This window comes from Watersipora subatra, chromosome 5, assembly GCF_963576615.1.
Source record: "Watersipora subatra chromosome 5, tzWatSuba1.1, whole genome shotgun sequence".
In the NCBI taxonomy this organism is placed as follows: domain Eukaryota; kingdom Metazoa; phylum Bryozoa; class Gymnolaemata; order Cheilostomatida; family Watersiporidae; genus Watersipora; species Watersipora subatra.
The window spans coordinates 60825479-60844693 of NC_088712.1; the positions used below are offsets into that span (position 1 = coordinate 60825479).

Here is a 19215-nt window from a genome sequence, read left to right on the forward strand (position 1 = left end):
GTGGTTGTATACATTATGTGTGCTTTAGTTGTCTGCAATTACTTCATCATAGCATAACAGATACTTTTGAGTAAATATGTCATAATAATTTCTTGTAGTGATTTCATTGTCTTTTGTCTTAAATATTCTGTGGTTGCTCAACTGTCTTATTATAAATTGTTTATACCTTTATCTCTCCTTTTTTGTTCAAGTGATTGCATAGCTGTCTTGTCATGTAGTGATTTTTCTCCTGTGTCCATTGTTTCTCTGATTGCATAACTGTCTTACTATAAAATGTTTGTCTTATATTTGTCTATTGTATACTGTATGTATTCGAGTCAGGTAAATACAGGAATTCAGTATTGGAATATGTACAGCTTGCTTTCTTAGTGTTAGTTATAAAAGCCTGGTAGTGGATTATGAGTTTTTATCCAGTGTAACGCTTTGATGAGGTAACGTAACAAAAACAAAGCCTTACATGTAGATTATCCTGATAAAACACATGGGATCCTAAACTAGACTTAATAAACTAGGCAATTTTTATAGCACTTTTCACAAGCTTTAGCAATAGTGTTGATCAGTTTATAAAACATCGTCTTGTCTCTTACGCAAACACTTTTATTTAATACCTTGGCACCGCATAGAGTATCCGGCGCAACGATGGCTGACATCGTTGTCCGGAATTCATCGTTGCAGCTTAGCATGACTATTGTAGAGATTGATGAGGCTACCCTTTGGATAGAACAATCTAAGTTCGACATGATACAAATTCAATCAGAGTACGTATTGGAGTACGCAGAAGTTCCAGTTAACCGTACATGCCGGTCTGCTGCACAACGACCAAAATCATGTATCGTGAGCAAATCAAATTCGCTCGCGATTGCTTTATTCAGAGAGATCAAATGTAAATACCCCGCAAAATACCAAACACAGCGTCAAAAATCAACGCGCCACGTTACCTGCAAGGCGTGTAATCGGCTTAAGTTCAGTGATTTCCGTTTTAAACAAGACACATCAGATACATGTATGTGTAATGAATAGCTAAACTCGATATAATGGAGTAAACGTAGCATATCATTATGTGGTCGATATTTTCAAGAGATCCTGCAAGCTCGTTTAGTTATGAAATTTTAGAGTTTTGTTCTGGCTTAGAAGACAAATCACTTTGGCGTCTCCACAAAGGAAAAAAGAAGGTGAGAATAGGGACACTTATCAAAAGCTAGTAATATAATCAATATTTGAATACACGTTTATTACACTTACACGTTTATCAATTGGTCACGAATTAAGAGTTTTGATTAGAATATCTCTTCTCATAAAATTATTCGTAATTCGACAAACTCAAATATTCTAGCTTGTCAACGTCTTATTTTTCTGGTTTGAAATTGTGATTACTAGTTTGCTTTGATAATACGCTTGACTCTGCTGTTTGATTATGTTTGTGAACATGCATAACGATTGTCGTGAATTAGCTAATACTATTTAGTGTTATAGACTACTGGGGATGAATGCTCCATATTTGTATTTGAGCTAAAAAATGCATCGGAAGCACAAGCTCAAGTAGCGAAGGCTTCATTCAAGAGAATGAAAACATTACGCCATCCGAACTTAGTCACCTACGTGGATGGACTCGAGGTGAGTTATGGCTTTATATGTTGCACCATAGACAACGACAGCATGGACAATGTAGAATGTGTTTTGACATGAGGTGCAGTCAGCGAAATTTTTTATTATAAAGAATTGCCGTGCTCGATCAAATGATTACATATCAGTGCGAGTTGTAATACATATTCATCTCATTTTCAGTTGTAGACATAGAATTTTGAGTTGTAGCTTGTTCTGTACATTTGATGAGCCTGATATGGAATTTTGGTTACAGTCAGACAAGGTGCTATATGTTGTGACAGAGCCGGTTATGCTGTTAACAACTTATCTCAATCAGCATGAGTCAGAGGGCAGTAGGAATGAGTTTGCCATTTCTTGGGGAATTTTTCAGGTTACGGTTAGTATGTTCACATCTTGACTGTATAAACCCATTTATTGATAGTACCTATTTTCAAATGCTTAAAGGCCTTATTGGCAATAGCTAATCAAATTATATGTTTTAAAGACTAAGTTCCGTGTCTTCCATTAAGCTGTATCATGTTGTATCATTGTGTTACAAACAGGTACCTAACATGAAGTTGAAAAATTTTGTCAGTGCCTGGAAGTATTAGTAGAGTTTCCATCCATGAATTTCAGATCTATTTTCGTTGAGTGATCGTTCTTCATGTAGAAAACTTCTTTATGAACTGTTACCTTAAACCATAACTGTCACGAAAAACTTTTATCGTATATTTTAGGTAAATCAGCCACGCTGATTCCGATTTTGTACTCAAAATAAAGATTGGTCCACTAACCTTCAAAGTAATTTAGGCTTTTTTAAAACATTTCAATATCCGTTTCGAAAACAACACAATCGGCATTACAAGCTCCGCTCATAAATATGTGACGAAACCTAGCTTTTTCAGGAACGGAAGTTAGGAATGTTTAGTCCGATTTAGAATAATAGAAATGGGTGTCTTAAAACCCATTATCTAATTCCAGCCTGTAAAATAGTTTCAGTTTTTTATGAAAAGTATATAAACAATTTAAAATTGCTCGTAGCTTGTTACATGATGTTTAAATGTGCTGAACGCCGAGAAAAATGAGCTCAAAAAGCGCGGTTTTATCACAAGCTCTAGCCTGTCTTGACAAGCTGTTGTTTTTGCGTAGTTGTCCCCCCGTCGAGCGGCGAGCAACAACAGCTTGTCACAAGACGTACTGCACCTGATGCATCAGCTGCACTTATAAGGAGTTGTTCTCTTTCGTCTACACGGCTTGGCTGCGATGTTATTCCGGTCGCTCCATTGGTAATCATAATGGATTTCACGCAAAAATTTATGTAGAAAAATTAAGATAAGAACGTTTAACTGGCGACCCCTCTCTGCAGTAAACTTTATTAGAATTTGAGAACTTAGGCAACAACAGCGACTAAACATGTCGTTATTTGTGCGCTCAGTCAGTTTTATTTCTATTTTTGTATCAGTCAGTTTTATTTGTTCTTATGGATTTTATTTTGAGTTTATTTTATTCTTAAGTTCTACTAAAGTTTATCACAGAAACTGGTCTTTGATTAAACGTCGTAATCTTGTTTTTTTTTACATAAATTTTTGCGTGAAATCCATTATGATTACCAATGGAGCGATCGGAATAACATCGCAGCCAAGCCGTGTAGACGGAAGAGAACAACTCCCTATAAGTGCAGCTGATGCATCAGGTGCAGTACGTCTTGTGACAAGCTGTTGTTGCTCGCCGCTCGACGGGGGACAACTACGCAAAAACAACAGCTTGTCAAGACAGGCTACACAAGCTAGCGTTGTTATCACGCTTTTTTAAATATGCAATGCTAAATAGCTTATCTACCTTTCAGAAAAAACTGATATTATTTTTAAGGCTGAATTTAGATATTAATGCATTTTCAAACACCCATCTCTATTATTCTAAATCGGTCTAAACATCCCTACGTAACTTCTTTCCTAAAAAGCTAGGTTACGTCAGGTATTTATGGGCAGAGCTTGTTATGCCGATTGTGTTGTTTTCGAGACCGATATTAAAACGCTGTAAAAAAGCCTTCATTACTCTGAAAGTTAGTGGACTAGTCTTTATTTTGAGTACAAAATCGGAATCAGCGTGTCTGATTTACCTAGTAAATACGATAAAAGTTGTTCGTGACAGTTACGGTTTAAGTAAGGTACCATTTGCTCAGTGGCTCTTTAATTCTGTTATTTATGTGAAGACTCCGTTGATGTGTAATAAAAAAATAGCAATACAATCATTCACGGTGTTGTCTGCTAGTTTCTAGTTACATTAGGTGCTCCTACAATGTAAATAGTCTGTTCCAGGAACATTTACGTTATAGGGATTCTACGTTATATGAACAGTAAAATACATGTAAATTGCCTAATCCATTCTAAGATCTTTCCAAACTCACCCCATTGGCCATACAAAAAGAAAAAAAACTAGACTTATTTTTTTATTTATTTATTTGTACCGTAACTGCAGTATTATTGGTTTGTATTATTGCTTTTGTTTTTTATCTGATCAATCTCACTGGTGTTATAGACCATGATTGCGGTAATTTTAAAATAAGTTGATGGAAGCGCACATCTTCAACGTTCATTTAAAATGATTTGCTTATTCTTTCTAAACAGCAGTCTATTTTGCAAAGTAAAATTAATAACAATTATTTTATACGTTTGCAATAAAACAAAACACTAAAATAATTTTACCATGAAAAGCGGTACTACCTGTTCATCATCTATTCGTATCCAGGGGTCAATGTTAAGATAAATGATAATTTTCAAAGATGATCTAGCTCTTGACATTCAGATGGGATGCTGTAACACCTGGACCAATCGATCGCCTCTATGCATTTATGAATCATTGCGCAGGTACTCAATTCTCTGTTTTGTCGACACATCTGGCAATCTATCACGATTAGCTAGAATGTCACTGAAATTGTATATATAGTAGATATAACTCTGCACATATGTTGTTTTTTCCTCTTCCAAATTTGGCAATAGAGATTAAAATTCTCAAATTCTACTGTAATTGAGTCGAGTTTTCAAATTGAATTAGAGGGCTTTTATGGAATTTTTTACACAATACGAAGGAATAACTTCACATAGGTTCTTCACATAGGAGGCATATGTTATAGAGTGTCTACCGCATTCTAAAAACCTTAAACATCGCGATAAAACATGGTAACATAACGTTAATTTTTTTTAGAGATAATTTAGTTTTCAAACCATTTGAAGTGTCAATTCTCCTTCTATGACAGTCGGTGCAATAACTCGTGTTTTTATATTTATTGGAAGTAGTTGTTTTCTAGTTAAGAGCTCATCTTGTTTAGTGAGCACGCATTTTATTGCCAGCCAGTCATTCGTCAGGAATATATCTTGCAGAAGGGATTGTCATTTCTCAACAATGACTGCGGACTAGTGCATAACAACATGTGCCTTACATCAGTCTTTGTGAATAAGGCCGGAGAATGGCTACTTGGTGGTCTAGAATACATGTACCCCACTCGGGGAGAACACAACACTCCTCCAATCAAAATCCTTCCTCTCCTTGAGAAATATGACCCGCCTGAGAGGGTAACACAAAAACTCTCCGCTAAAACTGATTGGTTAGTAATAGCAGTGTAGATGCGTATGCGGTCAGTGCTGTCTGGAATATTTGCTGAAGAATGTTTTGGCAATTCTTATGAATAGCTTATCACATCACCTGTATGTTCATCACCAGACCTGTATGTTCATCACATCACCTGTATGTTCCTCACATCACCTGTGTGTTCCTCACATCACCTGTGTGTTTCTCACATCACCTGTATGTTCCTCATGTCACCTGTGTGTTCATCACACGACTTGTATGTTCCTCACATCACCTGTATGTTCATCACCAGACCTGTATGTTCATCACATCACCTGTATGTTCATCACCAGACCTGTATGTTCATCACATCACTTGTGTGTTCCTCACATCACCTGTGTGTTTCTCACATCACCCGTTTGTTCCTCACGTCACCTGTGTGTTCATCACATGACTTGTATGTTCATCACATCACCTGTATGATCATCACAAGAAGACCTGTATGTTCATCACAAGAAGACCTGTATGTTCATCACATCACCTGTATGTTCATCACATCACCTGTATGTTTCTCACATCACCTGTGTGTTTCTCACATCACCCGTATGTTCCTCACGTCACCTGTGTGTTCATCACATGACTTGTATGTTCATCACATGACCTGTATGTTTATCACAGGATCTGTATGTTCATCACCTGACCTGTATGTTCAGAACTTTAATAAAATCATTCAACATATGCTACATATGTCGCGCATTTTAACAATCCTTGTTTTCCAAACTTGTTCTTTATCACTTGAAGAAGATAATTTACACATCATGTTCTGTGAATGCAGGCTATTTAACAGCAATTATGCACAGCGTTGGCTTTGGTTGTAGGTCTGTTGACATGTGGGGTCTTGGCTGTCTTATATGGGAGGTCTTCAATGGGCCCCTTAATCGTACGGCTGACCTAAAGTCTGTAGGCAAGGTGAGAAAGCATTATGAGAATTGTCTTTCAAATGTTTCCCAATATCATAGTTACCGTAAAACCTCTATTTGAATGCCATGGCGCTCTATTTTTCAACCCTTTCCTTAGAGTGGCCCTTTATTAGAGGGGGCGTTCAAATAAAGAGTGGCGTTGTATTTTTCAAACACATTGTCAAAATGTTAAGATAAATACAACCTTTTCTTGGGCGAATCGAATGTTGCCCATATTTTGCACTTTCATTCGGGTGGTGTAACTTTAACCCTTTTGGACGCAAGAAATTTGCTAATTTACCTCCATGTTGACGTATTACAACTCTCTAAATGAATATGCACGAGGAAGCTGATACATGTACATGACTCTACCAGTTGATATCTATTGCTTGCAATTAACTTACGATGATCTTATAGTCTGCGTTATAATTTGTTCGACCTTTGAAGTTTTTTATTTCATTTTAAATTTGAAGGCATGTTTTTTATTTTATAACTATATTTAACAAGGTTGCATAAAAGCTCATTGCATCCATCGATATGTTTGCTACAGTTTGCAGCCAAAACTGGCTTTTTATCTGCAATAGAAGAGGAGTTGCGAGCATTGATCAATTGTAAGCTGAGTTCAGATTACCGTGATGATGCCATCAAATAATGTGCTATAATTCTGCAAATTTATAAGTTTTATAATAATAATCTATCAAATGCTACAAATATATATTCAAGAACAAATGACATAAACAAACCATAATTATAATACATGTACATGCAGAAACAAAATAACATTTTTGAACCAAAAATATTTGCATCATTTGCTTCACATGTTGCCTTCTGATTGTTACTTTCGTATGGAACTATGTCATCATCTGCTAGCAGTTCAATACCTTCCACAGTGTTTGCTGACTTGAACTCTTCTTCTGCACTGGTGAGCTAGTTGATATTAGCATCTAAACAATTTTTTTAGCAGAGCAAAGCTTTTACGGGCGCTGCTATTTGAACCACTTCTCACGAAAATAATGATAAGCTTTTAGTCAAATGCGCGCCCGTCCCAAGCTGTCCAAAGCATTGTAATTGCTAAAACGTTGTCACCTACGTTGAATTATCAAAACCGCATCAAAAACAAGAAAATACTGTTAGCCTGATAGTTACTAATTATTTCGTTGACGTTGCAATCAAAGTTTTTAGTGCAAAAAACTAAAGACTTGGAGTTGGAAAACGAACTTCGATACGAGCAGAAACCATGAACGAATTAATTGTTATTGATGTAATCGAGTCATTGTTAGCAGGTTTTTTTAACACTGTTCTATTGATAACTTAATATTTTGTTTTCGTAAGGATTAAAAATTTCAAAATGTGGCGGTCAAATAGAAGTGGCGTTCAACTAGAAGTGGCGTTCAACTAGAGGTGGCGTTCAACTAGAAGTGGCGTTCAACTAGAGGTGGCATTCAACTAGAAGTGGCATTCAGCTAGAAGTGGCGTTCAACTAGAAGTGGCGTTCAACTAGAGGTGGCGTTCAACTAGAAGTGGCATTCAGCTAGAAGTGGCGTTCAACTAGAGGTGGCGTTCAACTAGAAGTGGCGTTCAACTAGAAGTGGCGTTCAACTAGAGGTGGCGTTCAACTAGAGGTGGCGTTCAACTAGAAGTGGCATTCAGCTAGAAGTGGCGTTCAACTAGAGGTGGCGTTCAACTAGAAGTGGCGTTCAACTAGAAGTGGCGTTCAACTAGAGGTGGCGTTCAACTAGAGGTGGCGTTCAACTAGAGGTGGCGTTCAACTAGAGGTGGCGTTCAACTAGAGGTGGCGTTCAACTAGAGGTGGCGTTCAACTAGAAGTGGCATTCAACTAGAAGTGGCGTTCAACTAGAAGTGGCGTTCAACTAGAAGTGGCGTTCAACTAGAAGTGGCGTTCAACTAGAAGTGGCGTTCAACTAGAGGTGGCGTTCAACTAGAGGTGGCGTTCAACTAGAGGTGGCGTTCAACTAGAGGTGGCGTTCAACTAGAGGTGGCGTTCAACTAGAAGTGGCGTTCAACTAGAGGTGGCGTTCAACTAGAGGTGGCGTTCAACTAGAAGTGGCATTCAACTAGAAGTGGCGTTCAACTAGAGGTGGCGTTCAACTAGAGGTGGCGTTCAACTAGAAGTGGCGTTCAACTAGAAGTGGCGTTCAACTAGAGGTGGCGTTCAACTAGAGGTGGCGTTCAACTAGAAGTGGCGTTCAACTAGAGGTGGCGTTCAACTAGAGGTGGCGTTCAACTAGAAGTGGCATTCAACTAGAAATGGCATTCAACTAGAAGTGGCGTTCAACTAGAAGTGGCGTTCAACTAGAGGTGGCGTTCAACTAGAAATGGCGTTCAACTAGAGGTGGCGTTCAACTAGAGGTGGCGTTCAACTAGAAGTGGCGTTCAACTAGAAGTGGCGTTCAACTAGAAGTGGCGTTCAACTAGAGGTGGCGTTCAACTAGAAGTGGCATTCAACTAGAAGTGTCGTTCAACTAGAGGTGGCGTTCAACTAGAGGTGGCGTTCAACTAGAGGTGGCGTTCAACTAGAAGTGGCGTTCAACTAGAAGTGGCATTCAACTAGAAATGGCGTTCAACTAGAAGTGGCGTTCAACTAGAAGTGGCGTTCAACTAGAAGTGGCATTCAACTAGAAGTGGCGTTCAACTAGAGGTGGCGTTCAACTAGAGGTGGCGTTCAACTAGAAGTGGCGTTCAACTAGAGGTGGCGTTCAACTAGAGGTGGCGTTCAACTAGAAGTGGCATTCAACTAGAAGTGGCGTTCAACTAGAGGTGGCGTTCAACTAGAGGTGGCGTTCAACTAGAAGTGGCGTTCAACTAGAAGTGGCGTTCAACTAGAGGTGGCGTTCAACTAGAGGTGGCGTTCAACTAGAGGTGGCGTTCAACTAGAAGTGGCGTTCAACTAGAAATGGCGTTCAACTAGAAGTGGCGTTCAACTAGAGGTGGCGTTCAACTAGAGGTGGCGTTCAACTAGAAGTGGCGTTCAACTAGAGGTGGCGTTCAACTAGAGGTGGCGTTCAACTAGAAGTGGCGTTCAACTAGAGGTGGCGTTCAACTAGAAGTGGCGCTCAACTAGAAGTGGCGTTCAACTAGAAGTGGCGTTCAACTAGAGGTGGCGTTCAACTAGAGGTGGCGTTCAACTAGAAATGGCATTAAATTAAAGAATGGCACTGTATTTTTCAACCCTTCTCATATAGTGACGCTTTATTAAAGGGGTGTTCCAATAAAGGTGGCGTTTAAATACAGGATTTACAAGCCAGGTTTAAGCCAGCTTCTGTGGTCATTGTGAAGTTTCCAAGTATCTGGTGTTAATTGAACTTACAGTATTTACATTATAGAGCCTTCAAACAGTAGCAAGGGTACCAGATTGTACTTTGTTTATCAAGCAGGAATAAAGGAACCAGGTCGTACCGACCAGATTTACCAGATGCGTTAATTAACCAATGATTTTTGTAGCTACCCAAGTCTATTACCGGGAGTTATGCTACATTGGTCAGTGCAAATCCAAAGACTCGGCCAAATCCAACAGCATTTTTGGAAACCTGTCAAAAGCCTGGTGGTTTTATGGCAAACAAGTTTATAGAGGCTATGCTCTTTGTCGAGCAGATTCAGGTGTGTGGATGTTATATTTGTTGCTCTTGCGAATTAGTATCATAAGAGGGGGACAGTAGGTCAGGACAACTATTAGCTTATAATTGCAGCAGATTTATCAATGTTATGGGCATTGGATTATCTGGCAGCGGTAGTGGCTGACACCTTTACATGTATTTTTGGGTTGAGCATTGTACCGGATCATGCCCCATATTCATCCATCACTCGTTTCTTTGTGGGTTCAGATGGAAGTCACCAAGAAATTTAATTTGTGGAAAAATATATTTGAAGATGGAAGGATTGTGTTGGTAAGTTTTTCCTAGAGCCAGATGAAGTTTGGCATGTGGGTTGTACTCTGTGCACTGATCAATCCAGTCATGTACTGGCTCCACTTTTTTAAGCTCACACTAAAAGGATAAAAACAGGTATATCGATATACTGTGGTGTTGTCAATGGTTCACAGTATTACTGTGTAGCGTTCAAGGTGGGATAGACCTTTAACCTAGCATACCTGTAGCCTAGCAGACTGGATGGCCACCAGATACTACGGTCTCACTATCTACTCCATGATTGCTGGATCATAACCATATAATATGTTGTGGCTATCCAGCTATCCTGGGTCTGCAGCTGGTAGGTACCAGATACGACAGCCATATGATCCAGCAGTTATACCTCTCGGGTGGGTAACCACCGGTTAATATGGCCGGACTACCTGTTTGATTGCTGGATGTCCAATAGATTCTATGACTTTCCTATCCGACAATCTTATACTAAGCTGGGTTGGAAAAAATCTGGTTTTTTTGTTTAAACCGGTTTTTATCATTTAAACCGGATTTTATAATTTTACCAAGGTTTTTGCAATTTTAAACCATAACTGTCACGAACAACTTTTATCGTACATGTATTTACTAGGTAAATCAGACACGCTGATTCCAGTTTTGTACTCAAAATAAAGATTAGTCCACTAACCTTCAAAGTCATGTAGGCTTTTTTAAAGCTTTTCAATATCCGTTTCGAAAACAACACAATCGACATCACAAGCTCCGCCCATAAATATGTGACGAAACCTAGCTTTTTCAGGAATGGAAGTTAGGAATGTTTAGTCCGATCTAAATCCAGCCTGTAAAATAATTTCAGTTTTTTTTTGAAAGGTATATAAACTATTTAAAATTGCTCGTAGCTTGTTACATGACGTTTAAATGGGCTGAACACCGAGAAAAATGAGCTCAAAAAGCGCGGTTTTATCACAAGCTAGCGTTGTTATCGCGCTTTTTTAAATATGCAATGCTAAATAGCTGGTCTACCTTTCAAAAAAGACTGATATTATTTTTAAGGCTGAATTTAGATATTAATGAATTTTAAAACACCGATCTCTATTATTCTAAATCGGTATAAACATCCCTACGTACCTTCTGTTCCTAAAAAGCTAGGTTACGTCACGTATTTATGGGCGGAGCTTGTTATGGCGATCGTGTTGTTTTCGAGACCGATATTTAAGCGCTGTAAAAAAGCCTTCATTACTCTGAAAGTTAGTGGACTAATGTTTATTTTGAGTACAAAATCGGAATCAGCGTGTCTGATTTACCTAGCAAATACGATAAAAGTTGACAGTTATGGTTTAAGTCTAATTAACATCACTTACTATAGCTGCATGATTGAGTATTGAACATACATATGTGGAATCATCTGTTAAAGATGGTACTGTGGGAGTTGTTATGGGACAAAAGAGAGAAAACATGGAAATTTTGGAATGAGTCTTTAGTCAAACATGATTGATGGAATACAGAGCAGAAATCTTATCACATAAAGTGAATATTTTACATACAGCTCTATGTATAAGTAGGAATTTTAATCCAAGTGATTAGTCGTGTGGTAGCGTAGAGCAGAGCATTAATACATATGCATTGCTAGTGTTTGGAGCAGTGGCAGATGACTCAACTTCTATCACCTGAACACTAGCATCACTGTCTAAATGGGTGTTTTCAGCTTGACAATTTGGTACGTGAGCTTTAAGCCTATCTGCGTGACGTTGCGTTATGACAGCACACCTATTACATTTTGCCTTAAAACCTTTGCCTTTTGCAGATCGAGTAAAAAACTGCCAAATGGGCTCATGGTTGCGAGGTGTGTTGGAAATTTGAGACAACTTTTCAAAATACAAAAAAACTTGATAAACTGAATTCTAACAATCCAACTACTTTGGCTTGTACCCAATAAATGAAATATTAGTTTGCAAACTTAGAGCTTTTACCCAAAAGGATTTTACTGTTTTAATTTCTAATTATAAGTAATCCTTTCTCACTGGCCAGACTTGAGAAAGTATTCATTCATTATTAGAGACGATGATTGGATTAGTACATTTCACATAGTTTTTATATTTCATCATTAAAGAGATCATTATTTCACTTGATAAAAGCAATCGAAAATGAAATTCACTAATTGAACTTGAGCTCTGCCATCAATTTGCTACTGTGTCCTAAATAAACTTCGGCAGTTGATAATTACATATAATTGCATTTCTACCACACAGGAATCACTAGGAGCTTAAAATATTATGTTTTTGACAAAAAAATGAAAAACCATAAAAACCGGTTTTTTCAGCTGGTTTAAACCGCTCGGTTTAAACCAAGCCAATCCTGATACTAAGATTAGATATACACTAAATGTCATTGCCAGACTGCCCATTCCATGATAGGTGGATCGCCAGAAGATGTTTTGACCAGACTAACTAGCATTGTCTATTCCAGCAGAGATTTTGTAGTAAAAATGTGTTCTTATACATATTGTGCCCTCTATTAATCATGAGTTCAATGAAAAAGGAAGTTTTGCCATTTGATCAGTTTATTTTAAGATAGAATGTTTTCAATTACAGCATGCCAATCATCAAGTGTATTCTCCTGATTGCCATGATTGTTAATGTTACATAAATAAATACATAACATATAATCCATTTAGTAAAATAAAACAGTATAAATGTATTTATAGTCCATCTAACTACAAGCATCATACAGAATTGTGTTTTTTTATTATAGTAAATACGTGTAAGTGTAATACAACAGGGGAGACTAATCCACATATAGGAAGGGTGACCATCACAACAATTTAGAATAATACTAGATCTGCATGAGAATCATTTGTTTGGAGCCCAGGCTACTTTTACATCTAAGCACAAAACCAATTTCAAATAAGGCTAACACATCTTGTTCTATGATTCGTGTTGTTGGCATTGAGCATGCTTCCTTTGGGGGAAAGATAAATACCAAGGCCATTAGTCTTTATAGGTCACATTGTTTGTGAATTATCTGGTTTGCCAAGCATCACCAAAACCAGATGATTTATGTGTAGGTTTTATTTTACCAAGTGGATTATAGTTGGTGTATTATATCATAGGATACTGGAAATTTTAGTATTGGAGGGTGTTTATCTTAAAATATTGAACAATTGGCATTGCTCTTTCTCTTTGACCTCTGATAGTTAATAGATAGCATGTTTTATTTAGGAACACATTGCTTCTAGAGAAAACCTTTGCAGGAGGACGCATTGCTAGGTGTCAAGCCATAACATCTAGGTGTTCCGCGCTAACTGTTGAGTATTGATGGACTATTGAATATAGGACCAGGTGAACTGCTCAAATACCATTAGCTGCCTCTAATTTATTTAAAATATCTGGAATGTTTCAATCATGTTAAATTTGCAAATGAAATTTAACTGCGTCTAGAGAAATACTGTCTGACACTGTATGGTTCACCTTGATCCAGCATCACAAACAGAGCCATTCTGGTTTACATAGTAAAGTGTTCAAATTCGAATCCTGTTAATATGATGTTTAAAAAACCTTCAGTGTCAACCAGGCTTACGTCCCTTGTTAGATTTATCTTAATACTGGGGAGACAACTCTGTACTTTGTTAAGTGAACCTACAAATCAACTAGCTTATAGTTTTATCCATGTATGCAATTTCCTATAACTCTGTCTTTCCTCCACAAATTGCAACTATGCATCAAAGAAAACCAGACAATCCTCACCTCTTGTTCTTATTTGGTTTGTAGTTTTTAACATCTGGCAGATGTTGGATTGATTGGAAATATGGAAAGGCAACTATACATGCTCTCTCTGTTTGTTGAGTTGACATGTTCACTGTTACAGCTCTCTAATTCGTTGATCCTTCTGAACCTTAACAACATTTTTATAACAGTCCACCGATGTCTTTAGTATTAGTCAGATAAACTACTCAACAATTTATTATTATTCTCTAAAGTCCAGATAGTCCTTAGTGAGAATTCCTAGACTAGTCCTTGGTAAAAATACCCTTAAATCCAGTCAAAAAAAGGTAGAGTAAAACATCTAGGGAGGGTAAATCATTGCTTCAGAAACCTGGTTTCAGGTCATTCAAAATATGGTGCTAGACTTCTTTGTCAGCAAAACCTTTGTTATATAATGATTATATAATGATTATTTAATACTTTTTTGTTATATAATTATTATATGACATTATAAAATATAAAACTATAAGTATTATAAAATTTTTAAATTCACAATCTTATAGGTTAATCTAACATTTCGCTGGGCAAGGCAAAATTATATGTAAGTCATTGTGTACATTAGTTAAGTTGCAGTAGTGTAACCAGGGGATGATGACCACGAGGGCCTTTCAACTCACCACCTACCTTGAAGCATATTGTGAATTAGTTTTTCTAATTGTACCATACACACTCCTTTTAGCAAGGGCTGAGTTATCAAATCCTGCCACAGTAACACATTTTTTAATTTCACAGTCAGTTCCAGGCTTCTTTGCTTTCAAGTAAAGCACAAAAGGTAAAGCCTCCTTGCTTTACCCTTTGTGCAATGGTGCTTTTCAATGCCGTTGACAACACATTTTTACTCTAACCAACTCAAAAGCTTCTCATTAGCATATATAAAGGAAAATTTAGGACAGCTGCCTTTTTCATGCTTCTGCAACAGCTGCAATCTTCTGATTGGTTACCTTCAGTGTTCTTCATGACAGTTTACGGGCGAAGACCTTCATGGACATATCTATAGTCTTAGTAGTATTACCTGAGTTTAGAGTGTAGGTAGAAGAGAGTTTTATCCCTGAATTCTTCTGTTAATAGATCAAAGATCAGGCGCAGAAAACAGAGTTTCTAGAGAGTCTCAATTCTGAAATAGATAACTTTCCATCTTCCTTCTGCATACACAAAATTTTACCACAACTCATCAAGGCATTTGAGTACGGCGATGCTGGTGCTAATATTCTTACACCGCTACTCAAGGTAAGACAGTCTATCATTCTTACATCTCTACTTAGATGAGAGTTGACCATGATAACAAGGAAGCCTTGTCATAATAGTGATGTAGATGATCATCTACTCTGCTAACTATATATTTACTGCTTTGAACATTTGTTAGCATCGAATCACTCTCGGGGACCAGCGATTTTTGAAGAACTTTGTCAAGTTATTTTCACATGTGCCACAAAGCATTTCTTATCAGTAACAGGATTGTGGCGGCATTTCCTTTGTACCCAATTGCGCATCACATCTCTGCGAAATTTAAGTCTACCATCAATTAGTCGAATTTCATACCTCTTTTTATCTATGTGAGAAATAGTATACTGCTATTTCCTTAGCTCAAACATCAGCAAAGTTTTCCATCGGTGGAACTTTTGTCTTATTACGCATTTTAAATACTTAGATGCTGCAAGTTTGCAAATTCTTCCAATTTTAGTTGCGCTGTAAATATAAGGACGGTTCAGTTTTTTTATTTTTTTCTTATCTCGTGTATATGGATTTTTCCGTGAATAGGTTGAGCTATTGAGAGAAATTTTCATTTGGCTACAGCATAAATCCAAACATAAGGAGTGTATTTCTGTATAAAGTGTTTAAAATTATCATGTCATGCTTCATTTAAGGTGAGGAAATGTTTAAAAACGGGTCCGTGTTTTTATAGAAGTGCATCGCTGCTCAACCTTACTGCTAAAGCGCAGATATGTAACATTCATAGAACAGGTTGTACCATATGTAGCAAAGTTGCTTAGGCATCAATACATCAAATACATCGATTCAGTTCAGCTGTACATATATATTCACCCATGAAAATTCTTGCGTGTATATCCATGCATGAAAGGTCTTGCGTGTGTATCCATGTATGATAGGTTTTGCGCAGATCAAGTTTTCATATTGTTGGTAACAGCTAACAATATTCAATTAGCCCAGGTGCCTATGCGTAGGTTGGAAAGATGCTGAGTGCCGAGGAGTACCAGCGGCAGGTGGTGCCTTGCATAGTCAAGATGTTCAGCATTACAGACCGGCAGACAAGAGTGAGATTGCTTCAACAGATGAACCTCTATATTGAGCACATTCCTGTAGTGATAGTCAATGAGAAACTCTACCCTAGTATCTCGATGGGCTTCAATGATACGAACCCTCTTGTACGAGAAACAACGATTAAGGTGCTCACTCTAAAATTTTGTAAACGCCCTTCATATTATATTTGATGAAATGCTTGCCTCTTGCTTTAGGGAAGGATTCCCTCGATTCTTTGCATTTACATTCTGTTTTCATTTTCATTACTTGTTTTTCATATAAGTTTATTAGGCTCTAACAGTAATGACAGCAGTTTCATTGAATAACAACATACAGACGCCACCCCTATAACATAACAAATCCATTCTGAGCTCATTTACGTTCTAGAAATTTTACACATTTTTAACTGGAAAATACATGTAAATAACCGAATCCGTTTCAAGATCTTCCTGAACTCACCACTTTGGCGCTTTAAATTGAAACAAATTAAACTTTAATTTAATCACTGTACAGTAACTGTAGTATGGAGGGTTTGTATGGACAACTCTTCTCTTTTCTCATATGACTCGTACTTGGTTTAGTGTTCATGATTACCGGATTTCTACGTTAAAGGTTGACTTGCAATAAAATTCACATTACAGTTATTTGATATGAAAAGATTCACCATGTCTTACTTTGTTGTGTTGTAGGTGCAAAATATGTGGGAATGTTATTACAAGCTCTTTTAAGCTCAAAAACGATAGATTGGAATCTATTTATTTATCTAACGTAGTCATTACAGTTTGGTTATCGTCTTGTCACATGATGTTCTCACGTGAATTGAAAGGCCAATAAAAAGCTCAATATAAACTTAATCGTAGCTCTAGTTTATGACAAACACTTCGGGTTTTACCGAAGACCCCGTATCAAATATAGATGCTCGCTACTTTACAGTTTTGCTTCGGCATTATCTAATCGTCAAGTCGTAATCTGATCATGTGACCCAATACTTTGCAAATAATTTGTGCAGTACTTTTCGATTATCACAGTTGACCAACAGGTTCGTCATGATTTTCAGACAATGATATGTACTCCTTCGAGCTAAGGTTAAAAAGTTTAACGAATTTTTACGTAAGTTATAAGATATCAGTGCTAAAAGTGACAGCATTACAATGACAATAAAATAGACGTGTAAGAACAATAGACATGGTTTTATTGAATGCGTGAAGTATATTTGTGAAAATATTTCGACGAATGAGGTTGCATGAAAGTGTAAACAGAAACCATCCTGTAACAACTACGTCCCAATTGAGCCATTTTGGAAAGCGAATCCAAACTACGCCGGTCTCGTGTGGCTGCGATTTTCTGTTCGTTTTTGAGCTTTTAAGAGCTTGTAATCACCTTTCCACACATTTGGCACCTACAACACAACAGAGTAAGACATGGTGAATCTTTTCATATCAAATAACTGTAATGTGAATTTGGTTGCAAGTCAACCTTTAAGTTAGGCCAGCGTACACCTGCAATGTCTATTTTAAACAATTTTTTCCCTATTTTTCTAGACAGCAGGATCTATGCTGTAAAAGAAAAATAATATCAAAGTGTGTATGTCGGATTTGACTAGTCTAATATCAAAACATGCTTTTCTTTGGTGACCCTTGATGTTTTGAAAATATTTACAGCGTATGCTTAGAATATAAATCATTCCGTGCTGTTTTAAAACATATGATCCTAAATATCACCAGTTATCTGTCACTAGTTATCTGTCGCCAGTTATATGTTGCCAGTTATCTGTCACCAGTTATTTGTCGCCAGTCATATGTCGTCAGTTATCTGTTGCCAGTTAACTGCCACCATTCATCTGTCACCAGATATCTGTGACAAAATATTTGTCACCAGTCATCTGTCACCAATTATCTGTCACCAGTTATCTGTTGCCAGTTATTTGTCACCAGTTGTTTGTCACCAATTATCTGTCACCAGCTATTTGTCACCAGTTATCTGTCACTAGTTATGCATCACCAGTTATCTGTCACCTGGTATTTCTGTTGCATGGTAGGCGATGCTACACATGGCCAGTAAACTCAACTATAAGAACCTCAATGAAGACTTGATGAAGCATTTCGCTCGGCTACAGTCTAAGGATGAGCAGGGTGGCATCAGAACAAATACTACAGTGTGTCTGGGCAAGATAGCTTGCTATCTCAACCCTCAGGCAAGTTAGTCTCACTTCCTCTCACTGAATTACAAATGAAACTCATCAATGCCAACCACTTCTGGTTGCACCATGCTTTACACAGTCTGCGAACTGATATATAACTTATATATATATACTAGAAATTCCACTCTCATACAGCCCACAACCAAAGTGATATTGGAAAAAAGAAAGGGTACTGATGGTTGAGAAATTCAATATTAGCAGTCAAATAGGATAACTGCAATGGTAGCTGTAATGTACTGGGTGTGGGTGTTATTATATATACAACAAATAGCAATGATGAAAGGAAAATATTATATGTTTATATCTCTCCTCCTGCAAAAAGAGAAATGCAATATTGGCCAATATTAGAAGTAAAATGCACTGATATTATTAGAATAACCAATATTATTAATATAGTAATACAGTAATAATAGAAAACCAATGCACAATTTTGTTTACATTTCAAAACGTCATAGCTAACAATATCACGAAGTTGTGATATTTATATAGATTTTTAGAAAAGCTGTACTACGTAGTCAGTGTTCTGTAGTCATCCAAACTTATAATGAATTATTGTAATAATCTCATTAGAACCGTTAGAAAAAATATCATCGAATATCCCTTTACTTACACTTCGTTAGATTTTTAGAAAATCTGTACTACGTAGTCATTGTTCTGTAGTCATCCAAACTTATAATTAATTATTGTAATAATCTCATAAGAACCGTTAAAAAATATCATCGTCATTTCCTTTACTTATACTGCGTTGGACATCAGTTAGAATACGAAAGTACTCAAATGTGTCGGCAAATGAAATTGAAAAAATTGAAATCGGCAAGAATGAAACGATTTCTGTACTCCTATGTTAATTGCCGAAACCTTCGGCAATTCGACAATGCTATAGACTGGTGAAAAGTGCACTTTTTTTCGTGAAATGCGCAAGACTTTATCGTTCTATTATCTGTCGCTCGGCGTTTCAATTTCCGGTCTTAACTTTTATTAAACCAAGCTTTTCAAGCGTTTTGTGG

At 37.2% G+C, this 19215-nt stretch overlaps 1 protein-coding gene across 1 annotated transcript in view; it reads left to right on the forward strand.

Annotated features, from left to right (window-relative positions):
- The first annotated feature begins 1000 nt into the window (after nucleotides 1-1000).
- The window catches only part of LOC137396905 (N-terminal kinase-like protein), a 29772-nt gene continuing 11557 nt past the window's right edge, over nucleotides 1001-19215 (forward strand). The window contains exons 1-9 of the mRNA XM_068083204.1: nucleotides 1001-1172; nucleotides 1474-1614; nucleotides 1859-1981; nucleotides 4965-5188; nucleotides 6030-6120; nucleotides 9573-9728; nucleotides 14818-14976; nucleotides 15933-16154; nucleotides 18047-18202. Coding sequence (XP_067939305.1) covers nucleotides 1059-1172; nucleotides 1474-1614; nucleotides 1859-1981; nucleotides 4965-5188; nucleotides 6030-6120; nucleotides 9573-9728; nucleotides 14818-14976; nucleotides 15933-16154; nucleotides 18047-18202 — 1386 coding nt within the window. The 5' untranslated portion in view covers nucleotides 1001-1058. The remainder of the gene's footprint in view (nucleotides 1173-1473; nucleotides 1615-1858; nucleotides 1982-4964; nucleotides 5189-6029; nucleotides 6121-9572; nucleotides 9729-14817; nucleotides 14977-15932; nucleotides 16155-18046; nucleotides 18203-19215) is intronic.